The following is a 25,126-nucleotide window of genomic DNA, read 5'->3' on the forward strand; positions in this document are numbered from 1 at the left end:
TTTTTAATGTTTGATGTTTTATTGTGTTTTGAATATTCTGTTGGGAGCCAAGACACCCAGAGTGGCTGGGGAAACTCAGCCAGATGGGTGGGGTATAAATAATAAATTTATTATTATTAGTAGTAGTAGTAGATGTAACATAGGATTGTACTGTTAAGACATTTGGGAAGCAATGGAGATAATAACATAATTATGAAACCAGTTGGTGAGCTCAGCTCTTTATTAAGATGAAGGGAGTGCTAGTATTATTACATAAACCAGTTCTATATTATATAACTCCTAGTAATCCGGTGTTGTTGTTTCCATTTGCATGTAGGTTGGTGTCAAAGTTACATTGCAAGATCCTCTTACCACCTTCCAAAAACTGATTTGTGTGGCTTTCTCTACATACGTGGCAAAACCAGTACATAATGACAAGGTGATATATTTCGTTCAAAAATGGTCCTTTGTTTACGTGGATTCCAGAATGGTCTGTAAAGCAAATTGTGGTGTTCATGGCAGCTTACCCTTACATAATTTGTACTAATATTGTTTGTCTGACAGCAGAGTAGTAGCACCGCTGAAGAATTGTAGTGGGCAAACATGCATCAGAAACTTTTACTGCGGTAATTTGACAGTGGGCTAGCTAGGGGAAGTGCCACAATTTCATTGCATCCAGTGCCTGCTACGCATTGCATTTCTAGTTCTGTTTTCTGAGACAAATTTTAGTTTAGGTTGATTTTAAGATGTGTGTATCTGTGTGTGTAAATACTCTGGCACCGGGGGGCGGAGAGCAGGTGGGGACGGGGCTGGTGTGCGTCCTGGGGGCGTGGCACGCCACCTGTGGGGGCATGGTGCCCAGCGTGGGCGGGGGACAGCCGCGATGGCACCCCACCGGGATCGCACTGCCGGGGACAGTGCATTCCCCCTGCACTCCTCTTCCTCCGCCAGTGTGTAAATAAATAACCAACATTTGGTAAATTTGGAATGTGAGCAAATGCATGTCAAGATACTGTTGGTATGTTATCTCTTCTTACCAATTATTAATGCAGCTTAATACAAAAGTGGCAGAATGAGGTGCAGGCTTTGCTGTTGTTCAGATAATGAAGACACACCTCTTTACCCAGGGCTTTGACACCTGAAATGTATACTGTATTTTCAGGATATTTTCAGGACCCACACTGTTGTTTGTGGTTGCTTTTTTATTGTAAGTTTAAAACTGCTTTTAATGCTGTATTTTCACTTGTAAATAACTCACCCTGAGAACTTAGGGTAAAGGGTAGGTAATAAAATAAAATAATAAAATAAAAGTATAATTTACTTTTACAATCCTTTTTAAAAAATCTTAATTTGTTCAGGTTGATTTAAAACCAGTGGAGTTGGTCACTGCACAGGATTATCTCGAGCACACCCTGGCTGCTGAGAGAAGAAAAATCCGACTGGATCATGAACGCGTCTGTAAGAACCTGGTGGATGAATGTGGCATGAATAGTGGTCAGTCATTAGAATTTTTTATTATTCTTGTATCCCACCCTTCCACCCGTAGGTATCCAGGGGGCCTCACAATAACCATTAAAATGAGGTCAGCATAAAATATAATTCAAACCATATAATTCAAACCAATATCAGCAATGAAACACAGTGCAGCAGTCCAGCTATGTGCCAATGGAACAAACAAGTATGTCTTAAATTAGATCCTGGAAGATAATGACATGGGGGACAGCTAAAACATTGCTGTGTTCTTCCCATTTCCAAGTGGTGAGGAGTTTCAGGGAAGCATTATCCAGATTGGGTTCCTATGGAGTTTCCTATCTCTGGAAACTTAAGGCATTTTATAATATTTGGTTTATTGACAAATAGAGTACAAAGTAGAGCATACAGATCTCCTATTCCACATTAGATCCCAATAAAAGTTAGCTACGCATACAAAGTGCCTTGAGCTCATCACTCATACGCACATTTTTGTTTGTGTGTATTCTCAGTCTGCTTCTGTTGTTCACACCCCTCCCCTACCATCTGCCCCCTCACTTTGGTCAGAAGGTGGGGTAGATCTGCAACACTAGCGTCCCAGTACATGGGTCACTGTTGTTTACTAGTAGCAGGAGGTGTAGGGCAGCAGGGAGGTGGGTGTGGCAGAAATGCATAAATGGTGAGTCCATTTGGTATTATGCTAATTTGCTAATGGCCCAACGTGGTTGCATATACTGTAGTGTTGTTTCCATAAACTTAAACTATCCATGTTGGAAAATGTTTTGCACTCATAACCTTTAAAACTTACAAAGTCCTTTTGGGCAGGATGCATAGTTTTAGCAATTATCTTAGACTAGATCAGGGGTACCCAAACTTGGGTCTCCAGCTGTTTTAGAGCTACAACTCCCATCATACCTTGCTAGCAGAAACAGTGGTCAGGGATGATGGGAACTGTAGTCCAAAAGTAGTTGGAGACCCAAGATTGGAAAACCCTGGACCAGATGAAATCAATATAGGACATTTCAACCTATGGAACTGCACATGCTCATGTTTTAAAAAAAGAAGAAGCAGCACACTGTGACACCGTAAAGCAGTTTTTCTCCTTAAACCACACTACCATAGCCAGCACTGGCTTAACAGTGATAAAGAGCAAAAAAAGTAAAGTGTTAAATTATCTTGTGCTAAGATTGCTTTCCATGAAACATCCACAAAGTTCACGAAGCAAGGTGGAATTTGTCTTCTAAATACAAATTGTACAACTTGATAAGTAGGTCCAAAGTGCAAAGCGCTCAGATGAATCCAAGCTACAACACAGGGGTTATAAAACAGATGTAAGTGGGGCAGAAGCCAAAGACTTAATTCAGGTCAAGTGGGATCATGTGACAGATTAGCATGATTGGCATTTTTTTTGAAATATAAAGATCTTGCTTTGCTAGAGATCTCTTCACCCTGGAAGACAGATTCCTCCTTCCCCTGTTGAATTATGGGTATTAAATAGACCTGTAGTCCAATTTCTGTCTTTAAAACATATATTTATATGATCCAAATTCTAATAAGCTCACATAGTATGAATTTTAGCCTGACAGTATTAGAGAACATGGTCAACCAACTAGCCTGACATTACCTGTATTCTATGCTCTCATAACAGCCATAAACTCTTTTGGAATTGTCTTATGGGATACATACCTTACAAAGTCACCCTGCTGATTTCAGTGAAGCTGCTTTATTCCTAAGACATAGGGCAGTGGCAGCCCCAGTATAATTGGACTGGTCTGTCATTTCACTAACATCCTTGGCTATTCACTTCATACATTTCAGAACCAGTTTGCAATCAAGAAGAAGGTGCAATTTCCACAGACCTCACCCATGTGCAGAGCACTGAACTTGTCTTGCCTCCGCATGCCAATCATCAAGGAAATACATTTGGTGGCCAAATTATGGCTTGGATGGAGACAGTGGCCGTTATTTCAGCAAGGTACCATTTTTTTTATTCAGCATCCTTCCGTGTTACACGTTACTGGGCAGGCCTAGTGAGAAATGCAAGGTTTCTTTCTTTCTCTTTGTCTACTAGTTTAATGTTCATCTAATCACGCAGAGAATTCCATCATCCCCCTGTTGCTTGGTACATGTAGCTCTCTCTCTCTGTCTTTGTGTGTGTGAGACAAGAATTTCTATTAGAATTCCCTTCACACACCAGTGGGCCTGATTCATTGCCAGGGTGCTGGATGTGTCATTCCCATTCATTATTCATGTAGCTCTGATTTGTAACCTGAAGTTATACCAATAATAACTGGCTTTCCTTTGTTACTGGATAAACAGCTCATTTTATTAAAATTGCAAATCTGTCACAGGTTTTACACGGTCATAACACCAATGACCCAAGTGAGCAGCATTTATATGTAAGCACACAACCTCATTTATATATCTGTATCTATAAATGGTTCCCAAACAACTCTGCAATAAATCTGGTCCAGAAGAATGGAAGTTTGGGTTTAGCTGCAGCAAAATAACACATCAGACGCTGAAAATATTTCTTTTTTGCACTTAAAAGTGATGAGCCAAAATGTAGGAGAAACAGTGCTAAACAGTGACAGAGAGCTGTCTATTTTGCTTGACAAATAGCTGACCTTGCTGCAAAGCTTTTGTAAAACAACTTACAATTAGATTTGACCTTTGAAGGTGCCAGTTAGAGTTGCTATGACCACAGGCTTACAAGGAATGAGAATGAGGTTTATAAAAGCAAGCAGTACTCAAAGAACAAACTGAATATATGCTCAGACAGGGTTTTTTAATATATATATCCTCTTTAAATACTGTGATACTAACCAAGCAGTGTCGATGCTGAACTCAACAGCAATCTGCTAGAATGAGATTTGGTCTTTCAGGTACACCATGTCTGTAAAAATATGGGCTTACCTTTCTAGCAAAATAATACCAGGTTTTTAGGCCTAACAGTGAAAAAAGATTGCAAACTTCATCTACACATTTACACCTCCGTTCTTGACATTAATCTGCTTCTATCTTTATTGTTGTATTGCAAATGAGATATTTAGCAATTTAAATAGGAGGAGCAAATTATTCCTAATGAAAACCAAAGTAATTTGAATGCATTATAAAGATGCACAATTCAATTAATTAGAAACAGATAATTGTGCACGCTTAACAATTCTGGTACATCATAAAGGGTAATTGAGTTAAGGCTAAAGATAAATAATGGTGCAAAACAGTATTATCTCTAAGCTAAGCAAAGGTTAGGAAGAAATTTCAGCCCTACAACACCACCACAACAAAACAATACCTAATTCTCAGCAAATTCTTTTTAAAAGATTCATGCTGTTAAAATAAACTCACACAAGGACTTATTTTTTTCCCCTTTCATATATAGGGACTAGTGAGCCTAGCACTGCCTGGGATTGTTTTAGAAACTAAAAAAAAACCTTGTTTTTTGAAAAAAATGGAGTGTTTTCTTGAGTTTGGACCCATCACATCAAAAATCAAGTGAAGTCACTACAAAGTCATGTTTCATTTCACCATCTCGATTCAAAATTGCACTTAGTGTCCAAACTTCAATGAATATACTAACCTCAAGAACCTTTGCGCAGAGTTCAACAACAATACCTTGAGGGGTGGCCAGACCTATGCCCCCAAATGGGTGCAGTCACACCAAAGTCACATTTGGGTCTGCCTCCTTGATTCAGAATGGCACCTGGTGCCCAAACATTGGCACAGACCCTCATCCCTCCACCCGTGATGTGTTTGGCAGCAATATATTGAGAGGCAGACAAAACAGGCAAAGAAATACCAGTGTTTATAATTTTTTTAAGAAATTGTTTCTGTGCTCAATTGTTTTTAACTGTTTTTATATATGTAACTGTCTTATATACCTCATTATACTGTAAATCGATTTGAGATGTTTCATGGGAAATGATTCATCAAATAAATGAATGAACGAATGAAGAAAAATAGCACTTAATGTATGGAAGAGCTAAGCCAAACAGTCCCCCCCTCCCCCTCCCCTTTAAATAATAGATACAGATACCGGAAACCACAATTCTCAAATGCCTCAAGTTCCAACTGAAGAGAATGTTTCTACTCCCAAACCTTTATTAAAACCAGTATAAGCTATAAACTTGGAATTTCCATTTTATAGACTTAGTTTGTTGCATAGAAATACTGAAATGTTGCATTGATATGAAAAGAAATAGCACAATAATATATGTATTTTAATTTGCTTTCCTTTTTCCTCCTTCAGTCGCCTGTGTAGGCTGCATCCGACTTTGAAATCTGTAGATATGTTTAAATTCCGGGGACCTTCAACTGTTGGTGACCGCCTGGTTTTCAATGCTATAGTTAACAATACTTTTCAGAAAAGGTAATAAGCTTGTCTCTATCTTAATGCTACTGTGTGGTCTAAAATGCTTCAGTTTCAATTTGCATAAAGAATATAAAAATTAAAATGTAGTCTGCAGTGCTATTTTTCTAGAAAAAATAGGTGCCAGAAGTCACCACAAACTCCTCACTTGTTCTCTTATAATGGCAATGGTCCGCACCTGAGAGGTGCCAAGACTGAGTTCCAGCGAGTTCCAAGTGGGGGGGGGGGGAAGCCCTGGTAGTTTGAAATTATACCATTCTGTGTTACACTAGCAAGAACATAAGTATTAAAAATTCATATTCAGATATTTCCCCTCTGTTTATTGTACAACAACTGGAGATTGTAGTTTCTTGTATGTATGCTCTATTATTCATACGCATTCCCTTTGACCAGTTATTATGTGTTATCCTAGCTCAGTAGTAACAGACCCAAGCAAATCAGTAAATCTCATCACAGAATAGGAAGTTGTATGTCATGTCATAACATCTGGTGTGAGAGCCTAACTAACATCTGATGTACTTTAGAGATCAAGAAATATAAAAGTATTCATAGGGTTGGATCCTTAGAGTCCAGTCCCATGCATGTCTGCACAGAAATGCCCTATTTAGATCAATAGATCTTAGGCTCACCTGTATAAGATGGCAGGTATAATAATTTATTTCCTCCTTTAAAAAAAAAAACAGCTTGTAGCCAGTGTGGTGTACTGGTTAAGAGCGGTAGTCTCGTAATGTGGTGAACCGGGTTCGCATCTCCGCTCCTCCACATGCAGCTGCTGGGTGACCTTGGGCCAGTCACACTTCTTTGAAGTCTCTCAGCCCCACTCACCTCACAGAGTGTTTGTTGTGGGGAAGGAAGGGAAAGGAGAATGTTAGCCGCTTTGAGACTCCTGAAGGGGAGTGAAAGGCGGGATATCAAATCCAAACTCTTCTTCTCTGTATACTGTAATTCAATGCTGCATCTGTCGCACCCCAGCTGCTAAATTAACTGAAAGCTCTTCTTTTTCAGCATTGAAGTTGGAGTTCGTGTTGAGGCCTTCAATTGTGAGGAGTGGGCCAAAGGCCAAGCTCGGCATATCAACAGTGCCTTTTTAATTTTTAATGCTGTAAATGAACACGGAGAACTTATTACCTTCCCCAGAGTCAAATCTATTACAAAGGTGAACCTTTAAAAAAATAGTGAGAGAACAACTGTATACATAAACAAGATAATCAGATTATTAATTTAGAAATTATGAAATGGATAGTATACCAGTAGGAGAAGTGAATATTTATTTGAGTTTTGTAAGATGAAAAATATATAAATCATTTTTGTCCCATAAGGGGCACTAATTCTAAAGTGCTTTGGATTAATATTTCATCTAGAAGACGATTATTGAACTCATAGCCAAGGACTGAAATACTCTCAGGTAAAAGGACTCGTGGTAGTTTTGTGATCCTAAGAAAAACCAGAATGATACTTTTCAGACAGTATTGTAGTTAACTTAGACATTTTATTTAGATGGTTGGCTTCACAGTAAAGTCTGTGTTATGCTCTTTAAAAAAAGCTTGTTATATTCAATCTGTCCGCTACTCTGAAAATTAGCAAAACTACAATGTAAAATTTATAACTAATTATTTTTTTTTCTTGCTTTGTTCATTGCAAAGGATGGTTTAAGGCGATATCATGGAGCTATTGCACGGAAGAAAATTAGATTAGCCAGGTACAGTAAGTAAGCCCCAAAGACAGCATAAATGTTTAAAATGCCATTAACAGTACAGCTGATGTTGTTTCTCAGCTGCTATTGTAGAGCTGATCATGTTTGGTTTGTGAAACGTCAACAGAAAACATCAGTGCATGAGACGTTCTCACAGATTGTACACAAAATCATTTTGGTGTACAGTAATGTGATATAAATCCGGCTTTGAACACAACAGATTCTGGAATCTCTTCCTCCATGTGGGATTGTTATGGGAGTGAGGGTATAGTTAGGATTTTTCCTAACTTTTTCCAGACATGCATGTCCATAACATGTTGTGTTTAATAAGCTCTGGTAAAGAAGTCTGTTTTAATGAACAATTTGATGTTTGAGCAGGATTGTTGCACCTTGTCTGGAGATGACAGCTTTACTGTTCCAAGGCAATATAACAGAAAGTAGCAGGTGGAACTCTTGTCTCCTACCTTAAGTGTTATGCTGGGTAATCTTTTCCCATGCTGGTGGAGGAAAAATTGGGAAGTAAAGTGCCTGTGTCCTATCTCAGTACCTTAGAGCATTTAAGAACCCCTTGTAGATAACTAGGGTTGTAACCAACATCAACAATATTCATGACCAATTTAAGTCCATTAATTCCACTGGATCTATTTGTTGATCACTTCTCCTACTTGGGCAGTTATCTTTCCACAAGAGCCAACACTGATGCCAAAATCCAGCATTGCCTGAGCTCTGTAAGTGCAGCTTTCTCTTGACTGAAGTGCAGAGTGTTTGAGGATTGGGACATTCGCAGCGAAACCAAAATGCATGTTAACAAAGCTATTGCACTACCAACCTTACTGTATGTTTGTGAAACATGGACCACTTAAAACGCCTTCTCCATCTCCTCAAAAGATTCCATCAATGGCATCTCTGGAAAAAAAATTACATATCACTAGGGAAGACAGGTGAACTAATGTCAGTGTACTGGAAGAAGCAAAGATCACGTGTCGAAGCAATGATTCTTCAACATCAACTTTGTTGGACTGGTCATGTTGTTCAGATGCCTCATTATAGTCTTCCAAAGCAACTACTCTATTCTGAACTTAAAAATGGAAAGTGTAATTCTGGTGGTCAACAAAGAGGTTTATAGACTTTCTCAAGGCAAATCTAAAAAAATGTAGTATAAACACCGACAATTGGGAAACATTGGTCTGCGGGCGTTCTAATCGGAGAACAGTCTTTACCAAAGGTGTCATGGTCTGGTGACTTCTGTTTCAGTGTATCTGAAGAAGTGTGCATGCACATGAAAGCTCATACCAATTACAAACTTAGTTGGTCTCTAAGGTGCTACTGGAAGGAATTTTTAAATTTTGTTTCAACTACAGCAGACCAACACGGCTACCTACCTGTAACGTGGACTTTGAAGATGCTTGAACTCAGAATGAAAGTGAAAAACGTACTATGATGATGGCACAGTTGGCAAATCCTCACCTTGATCAACTCTCACCCGGAAACCTATGCCCCCACTGTGGAAGGATGTACGGATCCAAAATTGGACTCACTGTTAAGACCGTGTTCATGGAAGACAATCTTACTCAGCTACGAGTGATCGCCAAAGAAGAAGAGTCCGAGTATAATTAAATTTGATACAACCCTAGTTTTGCAGGACGCAGATTGCATATGTGGAGTCTATGCATTTATAGCTTATATGTACAAAAGAGCCAACCATCACAAGGTCAAGGGCGGGGCTAGTTTATGTGAACCTGTTCCCATCCCCTCTGTCATCCGCACAATGGTTATCTTTGAATTTTAGTTAACTACACCCGGCAAATCTCCAGACAAGGACCTGGCAACCCTAGTTCTGATTGTTGCAAATTATAAGAACTAAGCATTTGCTAGCTGCAGCATGCTTGCGCTGACAGCACAATCAAATCGCTCAACAATGAATTCCCCCCTGAGGATTTCCTAAGCTTACTTTTGGCCTTCTTTCCGCATTGTATCAACTACAGGAAATACATTCTTTTGAACCAGGAAAACAATTGCACACTTGATTTCTGGGACAGAGGCAATCAGGTAACATCAGTAATATTTGCATATATAATATACATTAAGGGATTAAGTGTATGGCCCTAAATATCAAAAATTGGGTGTAAGATGATTATACAGTGGTGCCTCGCAAGACGAAATTAATTCGTTCCGCGAGTCTCTTCATCTAGCAGTTTTTTCGTCTTGCGAAGCAACCCTATTAGTGGCTTAGCGGATTAGCGCTATTAGCGGTTTAGCGGCTATTAAAGGCTTAAGGGATTAGCGGATTAGCTGCTAAAAGGCTATTAGCGGTTTAGCGGCTTAGAAAAAGGGGGTGGGGAGCGAAAAAAAATCTCAAGACTCGCAAGACATTTTCGTCTTGCGAAGCAAGCCCATAGGGAAATTCGTCCTGTGAAGCGCATCGAAAAACGGAAAACCCTTTCGTCTAGCGGGTTTTCCGTCTTGCGAGGCATTCGTCTTGCGGGGCACCACTGTATTTTTCTTTGTTTACTGTCTCCTGATATTTAACTATAATCATAACTATAGGAGAATATCTGGGATATTTCCTATAACAAGTCACAGAAATTTGGCCATATACTGGCATTAAGTGGGACCAGACCACTCCTTTTTCCTCTTTTTTCCTGCCACCACAACCCTTCCTCATCTTTCCTTTCCTTGCCACACATGGGAATTAGGGCAATGATCATAGGCTGTCTACTCCTGGTTTAATTGATCAGTGAAACATAGCTGTATACACACAATACATTTAAAGCACACGCATACAATTCTGGGAACTGTAGTTTAAATCTCACAGAATTAACCAACTACAGTTCCCAGAATTCTTTGAGAAAAGGCATATGCTTTTTACACATGACGTGTACACAACCACAAATTAGTCTCCTTTAAACAGAATGACCTTGATCATCATGAGAGTTACATTCCTACTGTTGAAAAGGTTCAGTTCAGACACTGTGTTTTTCAAGAGGAGAGAGAGAGAGAACACAATATTTGTTTTGCAACCAAATTCCAGAAATTATAGGAATTTCTGTGCCTTGTACATTTTCCCTCATTGGTTACTACCTTGCTTTGTGTTTTAGGCAGACATAATCGAAAGCAATGTTACAGCATTGACTGTTCTGGCAGCAAAGCCTGGATGGGAAATGATTAGCACTAGCCTGGACCACGTAAGTACTCAATTGTGCAGGAGACACACACAATTCCCTACCAATTCAAAGAATTAATATGAATGGAAAGTCCCAATTCAATGAGACCTTTTAGTCTACAAAGTAATTATGTGTCATTAATTTTATCTCAGACACTGTCCTCTACATTTCTGCAATTTAAAAGCTGCAGCTGTTAAGGTATTTTCTAAAACTATTAAAATTATTTGTCTGCTTCCTCTTCGAAATCAAAATGTACATTTTTAACTAACTCCCTTCTCCCCCTTTCTATGACTGCTAATTAGTATGCTGCTAGAAGACACGCTTTGAATGTCAAATTGTTCACATGGATCATGTGACTATTCATGTGACATTGTTTTTTTTTCTGCTGAAGATTTTGAGTCTGGTCGGTTGAGAAAGAAACACATATTCTCAGTTGTGACAGTTTCCCAGTAAAACTAACCTGAAATGATTTGTGCTTTTGGATAACCGATGTCTGACCTCTGTTTGGAATAGATAAACATTATATAGTATTTTTATGAATCAATTGGAAGTAACAGTATACAGTATTGATATAAAACATGAGTCCCAATTTTTTCTTCTTCAAGTAGATGAATAATAACAATACTTTCAGCATTTCCTTGCAACTATACAAAAAAAGCAAGGCAGCAAAAAAGCAATTCAAAAAATATTTCAAACATTGTATAAATTAAGCCAGCAGTCATTAAAAAAAGAAGCAGCAGTACCCCAAAAAGCCTGTTGCAAACAAATAAACAAACAAACAAAACATTTTAATTTTTCGTCAAAATGTGAGCAGTAGTAGGGCCAGGCAGGCTTCCTTTGGCAGATATGTTCCTTTTTTTTGCCTATCCCAGAGGAAAGGTCCTGTCTGTCATGCCCAATCTATATACTTCAGATGTCTGGGCAACACAGAACAGGCTTCTCAAGGATCAGACAGGTTAATATGGGTCAAAGTATTTTTGAGATATTCCTTCAGATGATCATACCACTTATATCAATAGCCTGGCCACTATTATGCTCCTTCTGCCTACGGCAAAACTGATAGATCAAATCTACTGTCACAGCTCCTAAGTCCAGTTTGTCTCTTTTCCTTGCATAATTTAGCTCCTATTTGCTTTTATTCTTTATATCTCTAGCTATATCCACTCTGTTCATCGCTGAAACTTAATGGGCATAGCAATCCTAACCCCAGCCCGCGAAAAGCAAAATGGATCGGAGTGGATCACCACATCCGAAACCCCGCCAGCTCACACTGGCCAGCGAAGAAGGTGGGGGGCCGTTTTTCCTTTAAAAATTGCTGCACCATCTCCAGCTGGGCCTCTTATGTGATCCAAGAGGTTTTGGAGTTAACATATCTGATCAAAAACTGCTAACAATATGTGCTAAAACAGTCCATTTTGGGACGCGGGTGGCACTGTGGGTTAAACCACAGAGCCTAGGACTTGCCAATCGGAAGGTTGACGGTCCGAATCCCCGCGATGGGATGAGCTCCCATTGCTTGGTCCCTGCTCCTGCCAACCTAGCAGTTTGAAAGCATGTCAAAGTGCAAGTAGATAAATAGGGACCGCTATGGTGGGAAGGTAAACGGCGTTTCTGTGCGCTGCTCTGGTTCGCCAGAAGCGGCTTAGTCATGCTGGCCACATGACCCAGAAGCTGTACGCCAGCTCCCTCAGCCTATAGAGCGAGATGCGCGTCGCAACCCCAGAGTTGGCCACGACTGGACCTAATGGTCAGGGGTCCCTTTACTTTTACCTTTTTACTGGCAGCAGCTGGTTTCCTACCCTACAGGGTGCACTGGGGCTTCCATTGTGAAGGAACCCCCCCCCCCCCAGCAACATGCTTCTCCAACTATGGAGTATCCTGCCCCAACCCCCTCCAGCCATCAACATTGAGGGAGTAGGATTGCACTGTAAAATTATAGCAATATTCTCTTAGAGTGTTCTCTTCCAGTGGTTCCCAATTGGTGGTCCGCGTAATCCACCCAGGGGGTCTGTGGCACCATTCACACATAACAAAAACTACCATAGAGAGACCAATATTTTCTAAAGTAAGGGGTCCATGAATGGGATTTTGAAAAACGGGGGGGGGGGGGGGACGGGACTGCAGCACATAGCTAATTGGGAACCACTGTTCTATTCCATTAAAGTAAGCAGGATTCTCGTAGAAACTTTTATAATGTTGTATGGCTGATACTGTTTAAAGTTATGACCCATACTTTCCTGCGTATTTGATTTTGAAAGCTAAAGGACCTACCAACGTTGTTAATCTTCATCCATAATTCTCTCTCTCTCCCCATGTAATAAAAAATACTTTTTTTAGATAAAAATGTTTACTCTTGAGGAGACAGATGCTTTGTCAGTCAAGGTTGAAATGCAAGTGCGGATATCTTCAGAACTAGCATTCTTCCTCTTATCTGACTTCAGACATCATGTGCACTGGGTTAAACACTATTCGTAAGCATATATATTTTTTCCTTTTAAAGTCCATATCCACTCTCATGATCTGGTTGAAGTAGATTTTGCCTTCATAGACAAAAGTGATCTGTGAAAATGAATATTCAGTAGGACAATGAAGAAGTTTCAAGTAAAATACACAATGGCTTTTATAAGCTTTTGTAGCCAAGGTTTGTTACAACTCATAGATAGTCTGGAGAGAGCTAAAGCATGAGCCTGGATTCAGATGACATGCTAAGCAGGTGGTTCCCAACCATTTTTGGCCATGCCCCACCTGGGTATCTTTAAAATCCTGATATAATTCTCCTGTATTAAAGTTAATGGCCTTTTAGGCTTCTTCCACTCCTATTCACGTGGAAGAAGCCTAAAAGGCCATTAACTTTAATACAGTGGTACCTCGGGTTACATACCCTTCAGATTACATACGCTTCAGGTTACAGACTCCGCTAACCCAGAAATAGTGCTTCAGGTTAAGAACTTTGCTTCAGGATAAGAACAGAAATCGTGCTCCGGCGGCGCGGTGGCAGCAGGAGGCCCCATTAGCTAAAGTGGTGCTTCAGGTTAAGAACAGTTTCAGGTTAAGTACGGACCTCCGGAACGAATTAAGTACTTAACCCGAGGTACCAATGTAACGCATTCTCGAATTGCCCCCCCCCCCCAAAAAAAAATCAAATTGCCCCCCTGTGGAGTGTGTGTCCTGCATTGGAAACCATGGTGCTAAGCCAAGCCACGGTTTAGCTCAGCATGGCCAGCAGCAAAACAACTAGGGAGGAGTATGGCTTGACATTCTCAGAGTGGTTTAACACTCAGTCCCTCTTCCCAGAGAACTCTGGCTATTGTTGCTCTGTGATGGGAATAGGCATCTCCTAACAACTCTTTTGGAGAAGACATGACTATTAAACTGGTATCATAGATCTAAATGTATAGTATAGATGTGGCCATTGTCTTTAGAAAAAGGTGCTTTAACCATGTTAGTTGGACAAGGAAATAGTTCTGTAAAGATATGCTTTTTAATAAAGATATGCCTTGTCGGCAGTGAAAGTGTTGAACTGGCCCAAATATATCCTACCTCTTAGATTTCAAAATGATTAAATATGCTCCTATTTTGCATAGTGTTGTATGTTGAAAAGTAACGGGCTGCAGCCCTAAACAAGCTGCATTGGGAAACAGGTGAAGAATGATGTAATTAGTAGGCAGAAATGGTTAACATTGACTTTCTCATTTTACTGCATAAATAACGCATGTTATTTTTATCTTCAAAAGTTTTGTCAGCACGGCACTTGAAAGTGGAGCAAGGGAGGAAGAAGAGGCAGAGCTGGTTAGATACAGTTTTAATAGATGCAGGTTTAAGATGAACTTGGAGTGAGCAACCACTTTTCCCATGTTGCTTCTTTTTGCCGTTCTGTTTGGTTTACTGAAAAAAATGAAGTCATGTGTAACAGTTATTTAATCTGAAACGAAAGCTGCACATTCCTAGTCACAATTTAGATTATAAAGAACATATCCTTTAATTCATGTTTTACATGATACCTCAGCTACTAAACTTCACTAATGTATGGCTCATGTTCTTACAGAACGTGTAAGGTTATCCAGAATGTGACCCAAGAGGACAAAATATATCACATTACATCCGTATCAATTAATGGAAATAAGCCAGATGATTTTTTAATTCTCGTGTCTCAAAGAAAGCCTTGCAAGACTGGGTAAGTAGTTGAAAGCATGCCCATTTAGTGTCAGGTAAATTTCAAGCTTTCTACAATAAAGTAACAGGACCCACACACCCAAAAATAATTATATGCTGTGAGTTTGGATGAAATAATTATTTCTTGCAAAATGTGGGGTGTCTTAATTACACAGAAACTCTGGAAATAGCAAAAACTGCTTTGTAAAGACTGAAGGCAAAGGTACATGTGTGAAAGGCCATTTGTGCAGCACCCCCTACACCGGGGGTGAAGAACTGGCCTCTCCGTCTCTGAGTTAAGTGTCACAAGCTTGTCAAGTAACCCACTTTTGCCTGTGTGGAGAATCAGCTGATCAGTGGGGCTTGCTAGCATAGTACTGCAGCACCAAAATTCTCTCCCGAGGGTATTAGATTAATGGTTCCTGTAAATGCTTGTTATCTCTTTGGTCCCACTTTCTCTGTGATGGGACACAGATATTCTCCCAAAAGGGGGAATTTCACTATTGGGTGGATCAGTGAACTATTTACATGGTGATGGTTTACACAGGCTGTTGTTGCTGCCTGTCTGCAAGGTTGCTGAGCCCCACTGAGCAAATGTCTTTGCAGCAACAGCAGTAGCAATTAGATACTTTCAGGCAGAGGTGGATTTAGGGGAGCGTGACTGGTTCTCCCAGACTGGGCGCCAAGCGGACAGGTCGCCGCAGGGGCACTGCAACAGTGATGAACCACTGAGGGCAAGAGACAAGGGGGACTGAATTTGGTGTTGCACAGGGCGCCACTGAAATTTTAAAGCTCAAAGTCTGCCACTGCTTCTGGGAACGAGTTCACAATGGGTCCTACTGTGGAAGGCATGTAGAAGCAGAGAGAAGAAAAACAGTGGTAAGGGTGAAGGGGCAGATGGAGAGAGCCATTTTCCTACTTCTCCCCAGCCCCTTCCACTCACCATAAATCATTGCATATCACTACTTCGTTACTATATTGTGTGCTACATAAACAAAGAAATGTATTAACCTCTCGTGCAGTGCAGGGTTAAGGCACGAGGTTTTAACAACCCTCCCCCTGCACATAAAAATATAAAACTGAGCAACTAATGTCTTGTGACCAGTACAGTAGCTGTACAAGAGCATTTTCGACAGCTTAGATTTTTGTTGTGGCTTGTTGATAACACTACTCTTATTAAATTTAGAGACCCTTACATAGTAGCTGTGAGGTCAGTTGCCTTGACATCTGTTCCATCTTCTGAGAATTACTGCAGGCGTGAAATCCAGTGTGCGGGATTCCTGATCTACCCTGATGGAAACTCCTCTTTTGTAAGCAGCATTGTAATTAAATACAGTTCTTTTATGTGCTTTACTCCCTTTACTCTGCCTTTCTCTGTGATATGTAGGGCTGCATGATAACTGGTTTTCAATATCATGCTATATCGCCACCTAAACATCGCAATATGTTGATATATCATGGTATCTGAAAAAAGGAAGGAACGATGCAGAGGCGAACAGGACAATGTTCTGGCAACTGCTACTACTTAAGGGTTGGGCTTGGCTACCAAATGGTGGTACTCAGGACAATCCAAAGTATGGTGATGAGTCATAGTGAATACAAATAATCTGGGACTGCCAGACTGCCAGCAGGCCTGCTAGGCGGCAGTAGCAGGGCTCAGCAGGCTGCCACAGCTTCTACCACCGCCAGGAATTGCAGGCCGCGGCCACTTCTTCCCACCACGGCGAGGTCTTGCAAGCCCCACTGCTTGTGCCACCACGAGGCCTTGCAGGCTGCCACTACTATTGCTACCACTTTCTGTTGCCACCACAAGGCCTTTCAGGATGCCGCTACTCCTGTCACTTCCTGTCACTGCCGCGAGTCCCCACAGGCCTCTGCCATGAGGACTCACAGGCCACTACCGCTTCTGCTGCTGAATCTTGTTGCCACTGTAAGACCTCACAGGCCAATGCCGTTACTGCTGCCATCACTCCCTGTCACGGCCTTGCAGGCCGCTGCTGTTGCTGCCACCAACTCCCATCACTGCTGTGAGTCCTTGCAAGCCGCTACTGCCACTGCCTCCCATTGCTGCCGTGAGTCACCCATCCAGGCACCGATGAGACCCAGACTTACTTAGCTTCCACAGGGCCTCAGGGATTACTTTTGGGTGCAAGGTCACTTCAATAATCTTTCCCTGTTAATCCAGATGACAGAGTCATGCCTGCCAGTGCTATCTCCACTTGTGTGGTGGCTTGAAGCACCAACATAGGTTTTTCCTATGCTATCTGGGAGGCCGACACAGAAAGCAATTGAAACGTTCTTGCATATTCATACTGCTCTGACCAGCAAGAAGTGATACACTGAAAGTGTTAAGAATGAAGCCCAAGTTGTTGAGTATGAAGTAGAACTAGATGTTTTTAGTGGTTATTTCACATAACTCATGTTAACCTTCTACATGTTTAAAGGTTTCCTACTGCATCCAAGGAACACCTGGTGTTATGCCTTATGTTGCTGCAACTCTTGATGGCTCATCAAAATCAATTGAGGATACAGCTTCTGGGTGCATTCATTTCTTGGAGTTACAGAGCAGCACAATGGACTGCATTTAGTTAAGCAACACTGTGTCAAGTACTTTACCATTCTTTATATCTTGTACACAAGCTGTCATTAACACCAATATTTATCAAGCTGGCAAGTCAGTTCCTACCTACTTTTATGTTCAGGACCTGTATATCTAAATCATCACAATGTTCTACATCATCATACGATGGAGCTATTTAATGATAAATTTAGTAACTAAGTTACTAAATTTAGTAAATTTAGTAACTAAGTCATCTTTCACCAACAGTTCATTGTTCTTTTGGAGTCCTCAGAAAACTTGTCAAAGCAATACATATTACTGCACACAATTTAAAATACTGATTTTTTATTTTAAAAATCTCATGGTAAGTAAATTTAAATTTCTATTGTAAATAATTATCCTAGGCTATTGTTAATCTCAACTAACAGCCGTATTTGTTATTCATGATTTTGCAGTTACATAATGCACATATGACACTCAGTAATAAGCACCGATTTCAGAATCCTGAGAATGTCAGGTTGTGTTTCCCGTTTCTTGTAGTTGCAAACACAGGTACTGTGCGTAGGCCAAGGTTGTATTTGAACTATTAAGTCCTGGCTTAGTAAGGGCATGCATGAGCTCCATGTGCTTTCATGCAGCTCCTTTGCTCTTCCCTCTGCACAAGAGTAGGATGCCATAGTTAAAACTTGGCTTATCGATCCTGACTTGTTTGGAAGCCATTAACCATAATGATTTACTGCGGCTGCCTAGGTTGTTTTCCTGCTTGCACAATGGGGCTATTCTATTTTAAACTACTTGATACTGCTTTCAGAAGGAGCTACTGTGTACATTTTAGTCATATCAACATACACCCTTGAATTAAATAATTAAAACTATGAGTGTTATCCTAATTTAGATTTATGGCTGTATAAGCATCTCATTATTTATTATAACTAAAATCAACCTGTATTGTGTTTTAAATGGTATTTTGTTATTGAACTTCTCAGAAAACCAATGAATGACTAAAACAGACAGAATTCCAGTAGATTTTAGTAGGAACTGAATTGGGGGCCCGAAGACAACATTTCAAGAAGCGCAGTCTTCCTTCAGTGCTGTTCTATCACTGAATCTTGCACGCAAATATGTGCTCTAACCTGAGCTACAGCTGTTTCTCAAAATGCTATGTGCATCTTGCAAATGGCCACTCTCCACTCGCTAACCATTCCTGCTTCTCCAAAGTAAAAGAAAACTGGTATCGCTGAGAAAAGTACTTCCAGAAGCCACATGGGCAGTGCCATTAACAGATCATCCGGGAAATACACTTTGGAACTGTTGAAGTGTAAGTAATTTGTAAGGAGAGAATGGTAGTTAAAGACTAAATCTGTGATTATCCAGATGTCACAGCAGACAGCAAGTAGTTAACATAAATGAAATTGCAAACTATAACACTGCAAAGAATACAATTATTCAGAAAACTCAAGAACTTGATACATGTGGTTTTATTACACTGGTTTATTTGTGGGGGAGGGAAATGGCTTCATCAAGTATTTAATTCAACTAAAAAAAACATACAATCATTTCATTGTTGTTCAATCTGCAAGATCAACCCTGCTACCACCAATGTTTTAACTTTGCTTTTGGCTATTCATCTGTGGTCTCATTCCCGTGTTCAGGGTGAGGTCAAGAACCTCAACGTTAAAATAAGACTCAGTTTCATTTTGAGATACCTTCTGTCGTCGCACAAGTTTCATTTACGAAAAGCAGATTGACCTATTAGCTTTCCTTCCCATTTGTTTATTGGTATCACTACTCTCCACCGAGTAACATGTTATATTACCCAGTGACACGCTGGTTGGAAAACCAGCAATTGCATAGATTAACTTTCTGTTCAGAGATATACTGTTATGCAGTCACTTGCTGCAGTTTATCTTCTGACAAAGCATTTCCTCTCTTCTCTAGGAAGCTTCCATTTAAATTAGGGTTTTATAAGTGATCATCACTTAGGAGAGTGCAGTTATGGCTTATTCTGGAACTACAGTTCACAGTCCATTTTTAGTACTATAACTTTAAGCCAAACACTGACAATTGTTGTAAAGAATGATGCCAGACAGCAGTTGTCAAAAGTTAACAACTTTAGCTATTTTTGGTTTTGGTTTTTGCGGTTTAGGGCTGTCTAAAACCTCTTGGTAATCTGCACTCATTCCTTTGAGCCATCGTCCAACAGTTGCCACTCGATCTAGGAAAGGAAAAATAAATGAATACTTAAGAAATCAGCTTTCTGATCCAAATGCTGAGGAATACTTATATGTAATTCAGCATTGCAGTTTTACAGTTTATGCAGTTTATGCTCTTTACTCCAAAGTAAGTCTCAATGAAACCAATGGGGGTTTTGTACAAGACTTTCTGACAGCAACAAGTTGCAAATTCCAATGCAGTATAACACTGAAACTGATTATTCAATTCTGTATGTCACTTGCTTCGTATCAACCATACAGAAATTAAGTGTATCAAAATGAATGCAATCTCTACCTGCAACAGTCGATGCACTATGTAGAGTTAGCATTACACCCCCAGTTAATGGCCTGTTTAAAAATGTGGTCAATAAGGTGAAATTGAGGGTTGTACCACTCGTTTTATAACTCATAATCAGTAGTCAAGTTCACTATTTATATAGAATGGATCACAGGTATATAACTACGCTTTAGGATAAACAGAAATTATTTTATCCCTCACCTGCATTTTGATTCTCTGGACAATCTTTTTTAAAGTGCTCAACAGATCCACAGATCCTGCAAGCACCTCCTGTAGAAGATAAAACACACCCACACAGAAGAAGTATTTAACCACAGTATATGAATCATATTAACAAATGTCAAGTGTACAGAGCAAGTTTACAATTCATAAACAAAAGGAAGCAAAACTCACTATTAGTATTTTTGAGCTCCATCACATCAAAACTACAAGGCTGATTAAGATGGGCAGCTGTGTTAGTTTTAAGGGACCACAAGGTTCTTCACGGGTTTTGCTACAACAGGCTAACAAGATTTGTTGTAGCATACACTTTTATGCACAAATGTTATTTCAGTTGGCAGTTATATATATAATATACACAGAGTCCAAATGTCCATTGTTCAATTTAAGCTAAAACAAACAGAATCTAATTTCTTGATTAGCAACGAAATGAGATCCTATCAAGAAGTTTGATTCTATTGAGACAATGAGTTCCTATTGTTCTACGAATCGCGACCCAATGATTCATTATTTTGACATTTCCGGTTACTGCTCTTGCAAATGGTAACTTTGGTTATCTTAAGCTTTCCAGATATATATTATATTGATATTTTATACTTAGCAAATTGTTTTTTAATGCATTTCATGATGTAGCGTGTGATACTGCAGTTGCTATGATTTGTGTGCATGTGGTGGGGAATTGATAACAATCTATGCTATATGTACATGCACAGATAGGTGTGTTACGGGTTTTCTGGGTCAGGATCAGTATGGCCGACATTTAAAGAGAATAATGGAATACTACTCTGCTGTATCTCTAAAATTAAGTGGGTTCCCCCCCCCCATTAAATGTAAATACTTTGAAAAACCTATATGGGAATCCATTTGGAATTTTAGAACTGCTTCTCAAGTAACCAGTACAAAAATACTCGTGATAAGGGGTGAACAATGTCTTTGACAATGAGCCAAAATTCCCAAACAATGGTGAGAAGCATACAAGGTCACCAATGATAAAGCTCTCTCATTTAATTTCTAAGAACTAAGAAAGGGGGAGTACTCTCATGTCCATCAACTTAGTTATCTTTTTGGTAGAGGAGGGGGGGGGGGTTTGCAACAGTTGCACTCACCTTCAGCATAGAGTCCTTTAGGATTATCAGGACATGACCTTGAGAGATGTCCCATCTCACCACAAATGAAGCATTTTGCATATGGAAATTCACCTGTAAGAATTCAATGATGTTACAATCAAAATATCCACACTAATATTATATAAGACACTGCAGTGAGCCAGCATTACTGTAATCTAGAATGGTTAGAATCATTAATACTATGTGAATTGTTGAAAAATATTGAGACAGGCATGTAACTTTTACCATGCCCAACATTCAATCGGGTTGTAGATATTACACATACCAAGAGCAGGATCTATTTTTGCTCTGCATTTGTTGATTTCATGCTCTGTAGATCCACAGCGGTAACAAATTCCAGTTCCCATATCTTGGCTTTCGAGTACAGCTGGGCAATCTGCCACACCATGTCCTGGCTTTCTGCAGTGGAAGCACACCTTTGGCGATACAAGGTGAATTACTAAGTGAGCAGAAACAGATATGAACTGAAAGCAATCTCTTTTTCTGCTAGCCCCATTTCAAATGAATCTTACCTCCCCCCCCCCCAACCAATGAGATCTGATGAAGTAGCAGCCAGTGATGCATAGTTCAGAGTAACACAGCCCCAGTGTTTTAGGGTTAATATTTGCATTTAACATGCAGGTTAATGGCACCACCCAAACTGATGGAATTTGGATTTTTAAAGAACTGCACTATATCTTTAACACCATGTCTAATTTGGGCATTCATCTGAAGTTAAGATTCCTGAAGAGCAAAGCCATTCTTCTCACCAAGCCTCTCATTTAACAACGGTATTTGAGTAACCTATCCAGAGAAAAGCCAAAGGCACACACCTTCTTGCTGAGAATCCTAAACATTCAATGACATAACCCTTTTTCTAGCACTAAGTATAACCCGAGACACCCATAGAACCCCATTTGAAAGCAGTTCCACAAACCATACTTAAGCACAACAAATTACACACATTTATCTATTTAACCTTGAGTAGGAGCTAGCTTATGGATTTATCACTCCAGAAAATTACACTGAAATGGGTAGCCAAAGTATACATGCCCATTAAATGACTCTATAAACTGATGTCAAGAGTACCAAATTCTACATCATAATCATCCCCTAAATGCTTTGTGAATTCTGGAAAGGTGATATTGCTCCAGAATATAATCATGCCCAGTGAAGTAGCATAACTAAACTATTGGATTATAAGTGCCATCACTCTTTATAAACCTAACCTAACACACAGGGGCGGTAAAGAAACATAAAATAAAGAATTTGGTTTCTCCCTGCTGTGCATGACTTCTGAAAGTCCTCATGAGTGATTTTCTCTATAGACAGCTGCTTTTACAGCTCTCTTACTGTGATCTGAACTGCATAAATTGATTCTGCATTTGTATCAGTTGTAATGTAATCTGTAGATGAAAACTGCTATAGAAAGCATTACTATTGTGCATAAAACTCATAACTTTCATTTATCAGTATTTTATTTCCCATCCCTACAATCGGTAGGATGACTGAATTATCACTCTGCTATAAAAGAGAGAATAAAGACACAACAAAAATTGAGAGTGCTGACTACAGTAATAGAAATACAAACTTCCTCAGCTCATGAACAGTTAAGTATAACAAAATATTTAATTATAGCAGAACAAACATAAATTTCTAGTTCAGCTTTAATAATTTTGAATATTCAAAGCAAAACAAAGTCTGTTAAAACATTAAAGAATATCTGAGCACTAAACATACATGCAGATCCAGAAACCGCCAATCTAATTCAGAAACAAGCTTTTTACAAGTAGATAAAGTTGTGCTGTGTACACAAGACTGCAACATGAGGAGAAAACCTATTTTCATGCTAAAGTGGGGAACCTGTGGCCCTTCAGATGATGGGCTGAGACTGATGGGAGTTTGAGTCCAACTATATCTGTAGGGCCATAAGTTCCCCATCCCTGTGCTAAAGCATGCTCAATAATAAATGGAAGCCAAGACACAAATGTGTTCACTAATAGTTATCTGGACTGAGACAAATTATTGTGATCTCACTTATGTGACTGAGTAGTGTCATTTGCACTATGAAAAAAAAAAAGTAATGGGCACCAAAAGAAAGAAATAACAATGGAACATCAGCTTACCATTGTGTTCTTTTTCATTTCCTGCCTTTTCACTCTTCTCCCCTCTCGCCGCCGGTCCTTTTTCAAAGCTGTTGCTATTTCATCCCTTGCTTCACGGCTGTTGATCACCTCTCCTTTATGCAATGTCTGAGAGTTCTGTTTTAAATATTCCATAAAACCGTTGACATCTTCATTCGTATAGTCTTTTTTCTTCTTATTTTTCTTCTTCCCTTGAGTACTTCTCAAGGAAAAGTTGTCTGAAGAGCTTTGCTTTCTATCTGTTGTCGCGCTTCCGGTGGCATCATTTTTCATATGTTCCCATGGTGTTGCATCCAGAGCCTTCTTGTTGTGGGTGACATTTGCTCGTGCCCACCTGGTCATGACTTCCTGTGAGATTTAAAAGATGTTAGGTTCACATGACTGGATTAGGTTCAGCCTTGATTAATGAGGTGGACCCAGAACTGAATAAGCATTTCTATTTGTTTAGACCAGCACAACTGTGCTAGCTGGGGCTGATAGGAGTTGTAGTCCACAACATGGGGGGGGGGGGGATAAGCAGAGAACAGAATCAGGCCTCCTTTTATTTCCCTCTGGGCAGTGCCTCAGATCCAATCTTTACCCTTTCAGTTCCCAGTCTGAGGGGAACTGGAGACCAACTGGAGACAAAGTGACGGGCAGAAATTAAGAGTGCGATCTACTGGCAAGTAGATCTGGATGACTTGAAACAGACGGGCAAGGGTTGCTAGTGCCCACCTATAAGCTAGAAAATGCTAACCCACAGATCCTTCCCTAAATTGTTGCCATCTGTCTGTCCAGAGACAGTGGAGTGGATTTCCAAGGCTTAAGTTAAACAGTTGGAGAATCACAGTGCCTACTGTGGCTGTAGAGACGGGTAACTTGTTATGGCTGCCTCCCGCATTGTTTTTGCTGCATTAGCGGCACCGAACTGACCTCTCCAGGGTGCAAGCCTGGGCAATGTGTATGGAGGTCCTTGGCTGCCCAGACAACAAATCCCCCTCTTGGCCTCACTGATGTGGTCCAAAGGAAAGCAGAGCAATACATTTGGCACCAGCTTGCCTGCAGGAGTTGCCATAAGGAGGAGTACAAAGTGCCATCCAACTGTCTTTGGGGACACCATTTGGGGTTTTGTGTAGCCTTAGCCTTCTCTTCTCCCAAAGATGTCCTGCAAGACAGCGGGTACAGATTTATCCTCGGGGTTTTCTCGAGGAACGAGTTATAGCTGCAAGGCAGCAGTGGCTTAGCATCCTTCTCCCTACTATAAATAAGACTGCTTTAAAGCGACAGGGTGGGAAACGACCACCATGATTTATGACTTGCGAACCTGGTTCTGGCATTGACCAAAAATTCCGGGGACTCAGCAAAGACTCAGAAACACCCCAGGGTAATAATAATAATAAACCCGAAATAGATCCGACAACAAGCCTGAAGTCTGCAGGGTCTCCGCCCGGGACCTCACCCAACCCCGACCTGGGCATGTTCACTTCCGCGGACACGTGCGGAGCAGCTACCGTGGGAACGGAGGAGCCCCCGGCACTCAGGCCTTCAGGGGCAGCAGCCGAGCTCTGGGTGTCTCCTGAAGCAAGTGTCCAGCGGCTCCAGGCGCCGCTTCGCCTTCCCCGCCTCCCGAGCAAGAGGTCCCTCACTCACCGGGGTCAGGAGGCGAGAAGCGCCACGGAAAGCCTCCGGCGCAGACGAAACGCACAGCCTGGGAGGGAGAGAGCGGCACCGGAAACGTCCGGAGCCCGAACTGCTGCACTTCCGGTAGGTAGGTGGG

The 25,126-nt window shown here is 40.5% G+C and overlaps 2 protein-coding genes across 8 annotated transcripts in view; one reads left to right on the forward strand and one right to left on the reverse strand.

The window, feature by feature from the left end:
* ACOT12 (acyl-CoA thioesterase 12) overlaps nucleotides 1-18,282 on the forward strand; it is a 28,989-nt gene extending 10,707 nt beyond the window's left edge. For 3 of the 4 annotated variants that reach the window (XM_083404048.1, XM_083404051.1, XM_083404050.1), the window contains exons 4-16: nucleotides 317-418; nucleotides 1,338-1,473; nucleotides 3,268-3,424; nucleotides 5,702-5,821; nucleotides 6,827-6,977; nucleotides 7,465-7,520; nucleotides 9,500-9,563; nucleotides 10,613-10,699; nucleotides 11,833-11,964; nucleotides 13,016-13,149; nucleotides 14,724-14,852; nucleotides 16,017-16,140; nucleotides 17,275-18,282. In XM_083404048.1, coding sequence (XP_083260174.1) covers nucleotides 317-418; nucleotides 1,338-1,473; nucleotides 3,268-3,424; nucleotides 5,702-5,821; nucleotides 6,827-6,977; nucleotides 7,465-7,520; nucleotides 9,500-9,563; nucleotides 10,613-10,699; nucleotides 11,833-11,964; nucleotides 13,016-13,149; nucleotides 14,724-14,852; nucleotides 16,017-16,140; nucleotides 17,275-17,418 — 1,536 coding nt within the window. In that variant the 3' untranslated portion in view covers nucleotides 17,419-18,282. The remainder of the gene's footprint in view (nucleotides 1-316; nucleotides 419-1,337; nucleotides 1,474-3,267; nucleotides 3,425-5,701; nucleotides 5,822-6,826; nucleotides 6,978-7,464; nucleotides 7,521-9,499; nucleotides 9,564-10,612; nucleotides 10,700-11,832; nucleotides 11,965-13,015; nucleotides 13,150-14,723; nucleotides 14,853-16,016; nucleotides 16,141-17,274) is intronic. The other variant, XM_083404049.1, reaches the window with a different exon arrangement.
* A 571-nt stretch (nucleotides 18,283-18,853) lies between these two features.
* ZCCHC9 (zinc finger CCHC-type containing 9) lies at nucleotides 18,854-25,116 on the reverse strand. 4 transcript variants are annotated; one of them, XM_083404355.1, is made up of 6 exons: nucleotides 25,000-25,116; nucleotides 23,353-23,718; nucleotides 21,513-21,663; nucleotides 21,227-21,319; nucleotides 20,103-20,171; nucleotides 18,854-19,605 (listed from the first exon to the last, which is right to left on the reverse strand). In XM_083404355.1, exons 2-6 carry the CDS (start codon nucleotides 23,710-23,712, stop codon nucleotides 19,487-19,489), a joined length of 792 nt encoding a protein of 263 aa, XP_083260481.1. In that variant the 5' UTR covers nucleotides 23,713-23,718; nucleotides 25,000-25,116; the 3' UTR covers nucleotides 18,854-19,486. The 4 variants fall into 4 exon arrangements, with proteins under 4 accessions (XP_083260481.1, XP_083260482.1, XP_083260483.1 ...); XM_083404356.1 differs by having other exon boundaries at nucleotides 24,861-25,106; XM_083404357.1 differs by lacking the exon at nucleotides 25,000-25,116 and adding an exon at nucleotides 24,820-24,959.
* Between the last annotated feature and the right edge of the window lie 10 nt (nucleotides 25,117-25,126).

This window comes from Podarcis tiliguerta (assembly GCF_965153285.1).
Source record: "Podarcis tiliguerta genome assembly, chromosome: 11".
NCBI classification, from domain to species: Eukaryota; Metazoa; Chordata; class Lepidosauria; order Squamata; family Lacertidae; genus Podarcis; species Podarcis tiliguerta.

Coding starts and splice junctions, on each gene's coding strand:
- ZCCHC9 (XM_083404355.1), bottom strand. CDS start 23,712: ATGACCAGGTGGGCACGAGCAAATGTCACCCACAACAAGAAGGCTCTG. Junction 21,320..21,512: donor AAAAATAGATCCTGCTCTTG/GTATGTGTAATA, acceptor GAATTCTTACAG/GTGAATTTCCATATGCAAAA. Junction 20,172..21,226: donor TAAAGGACTCTATGCTGAAG/GTGAGTGCAACT, acceptor TATCTTCTACAG/GAGGTGCTTGCAGGATCTGT.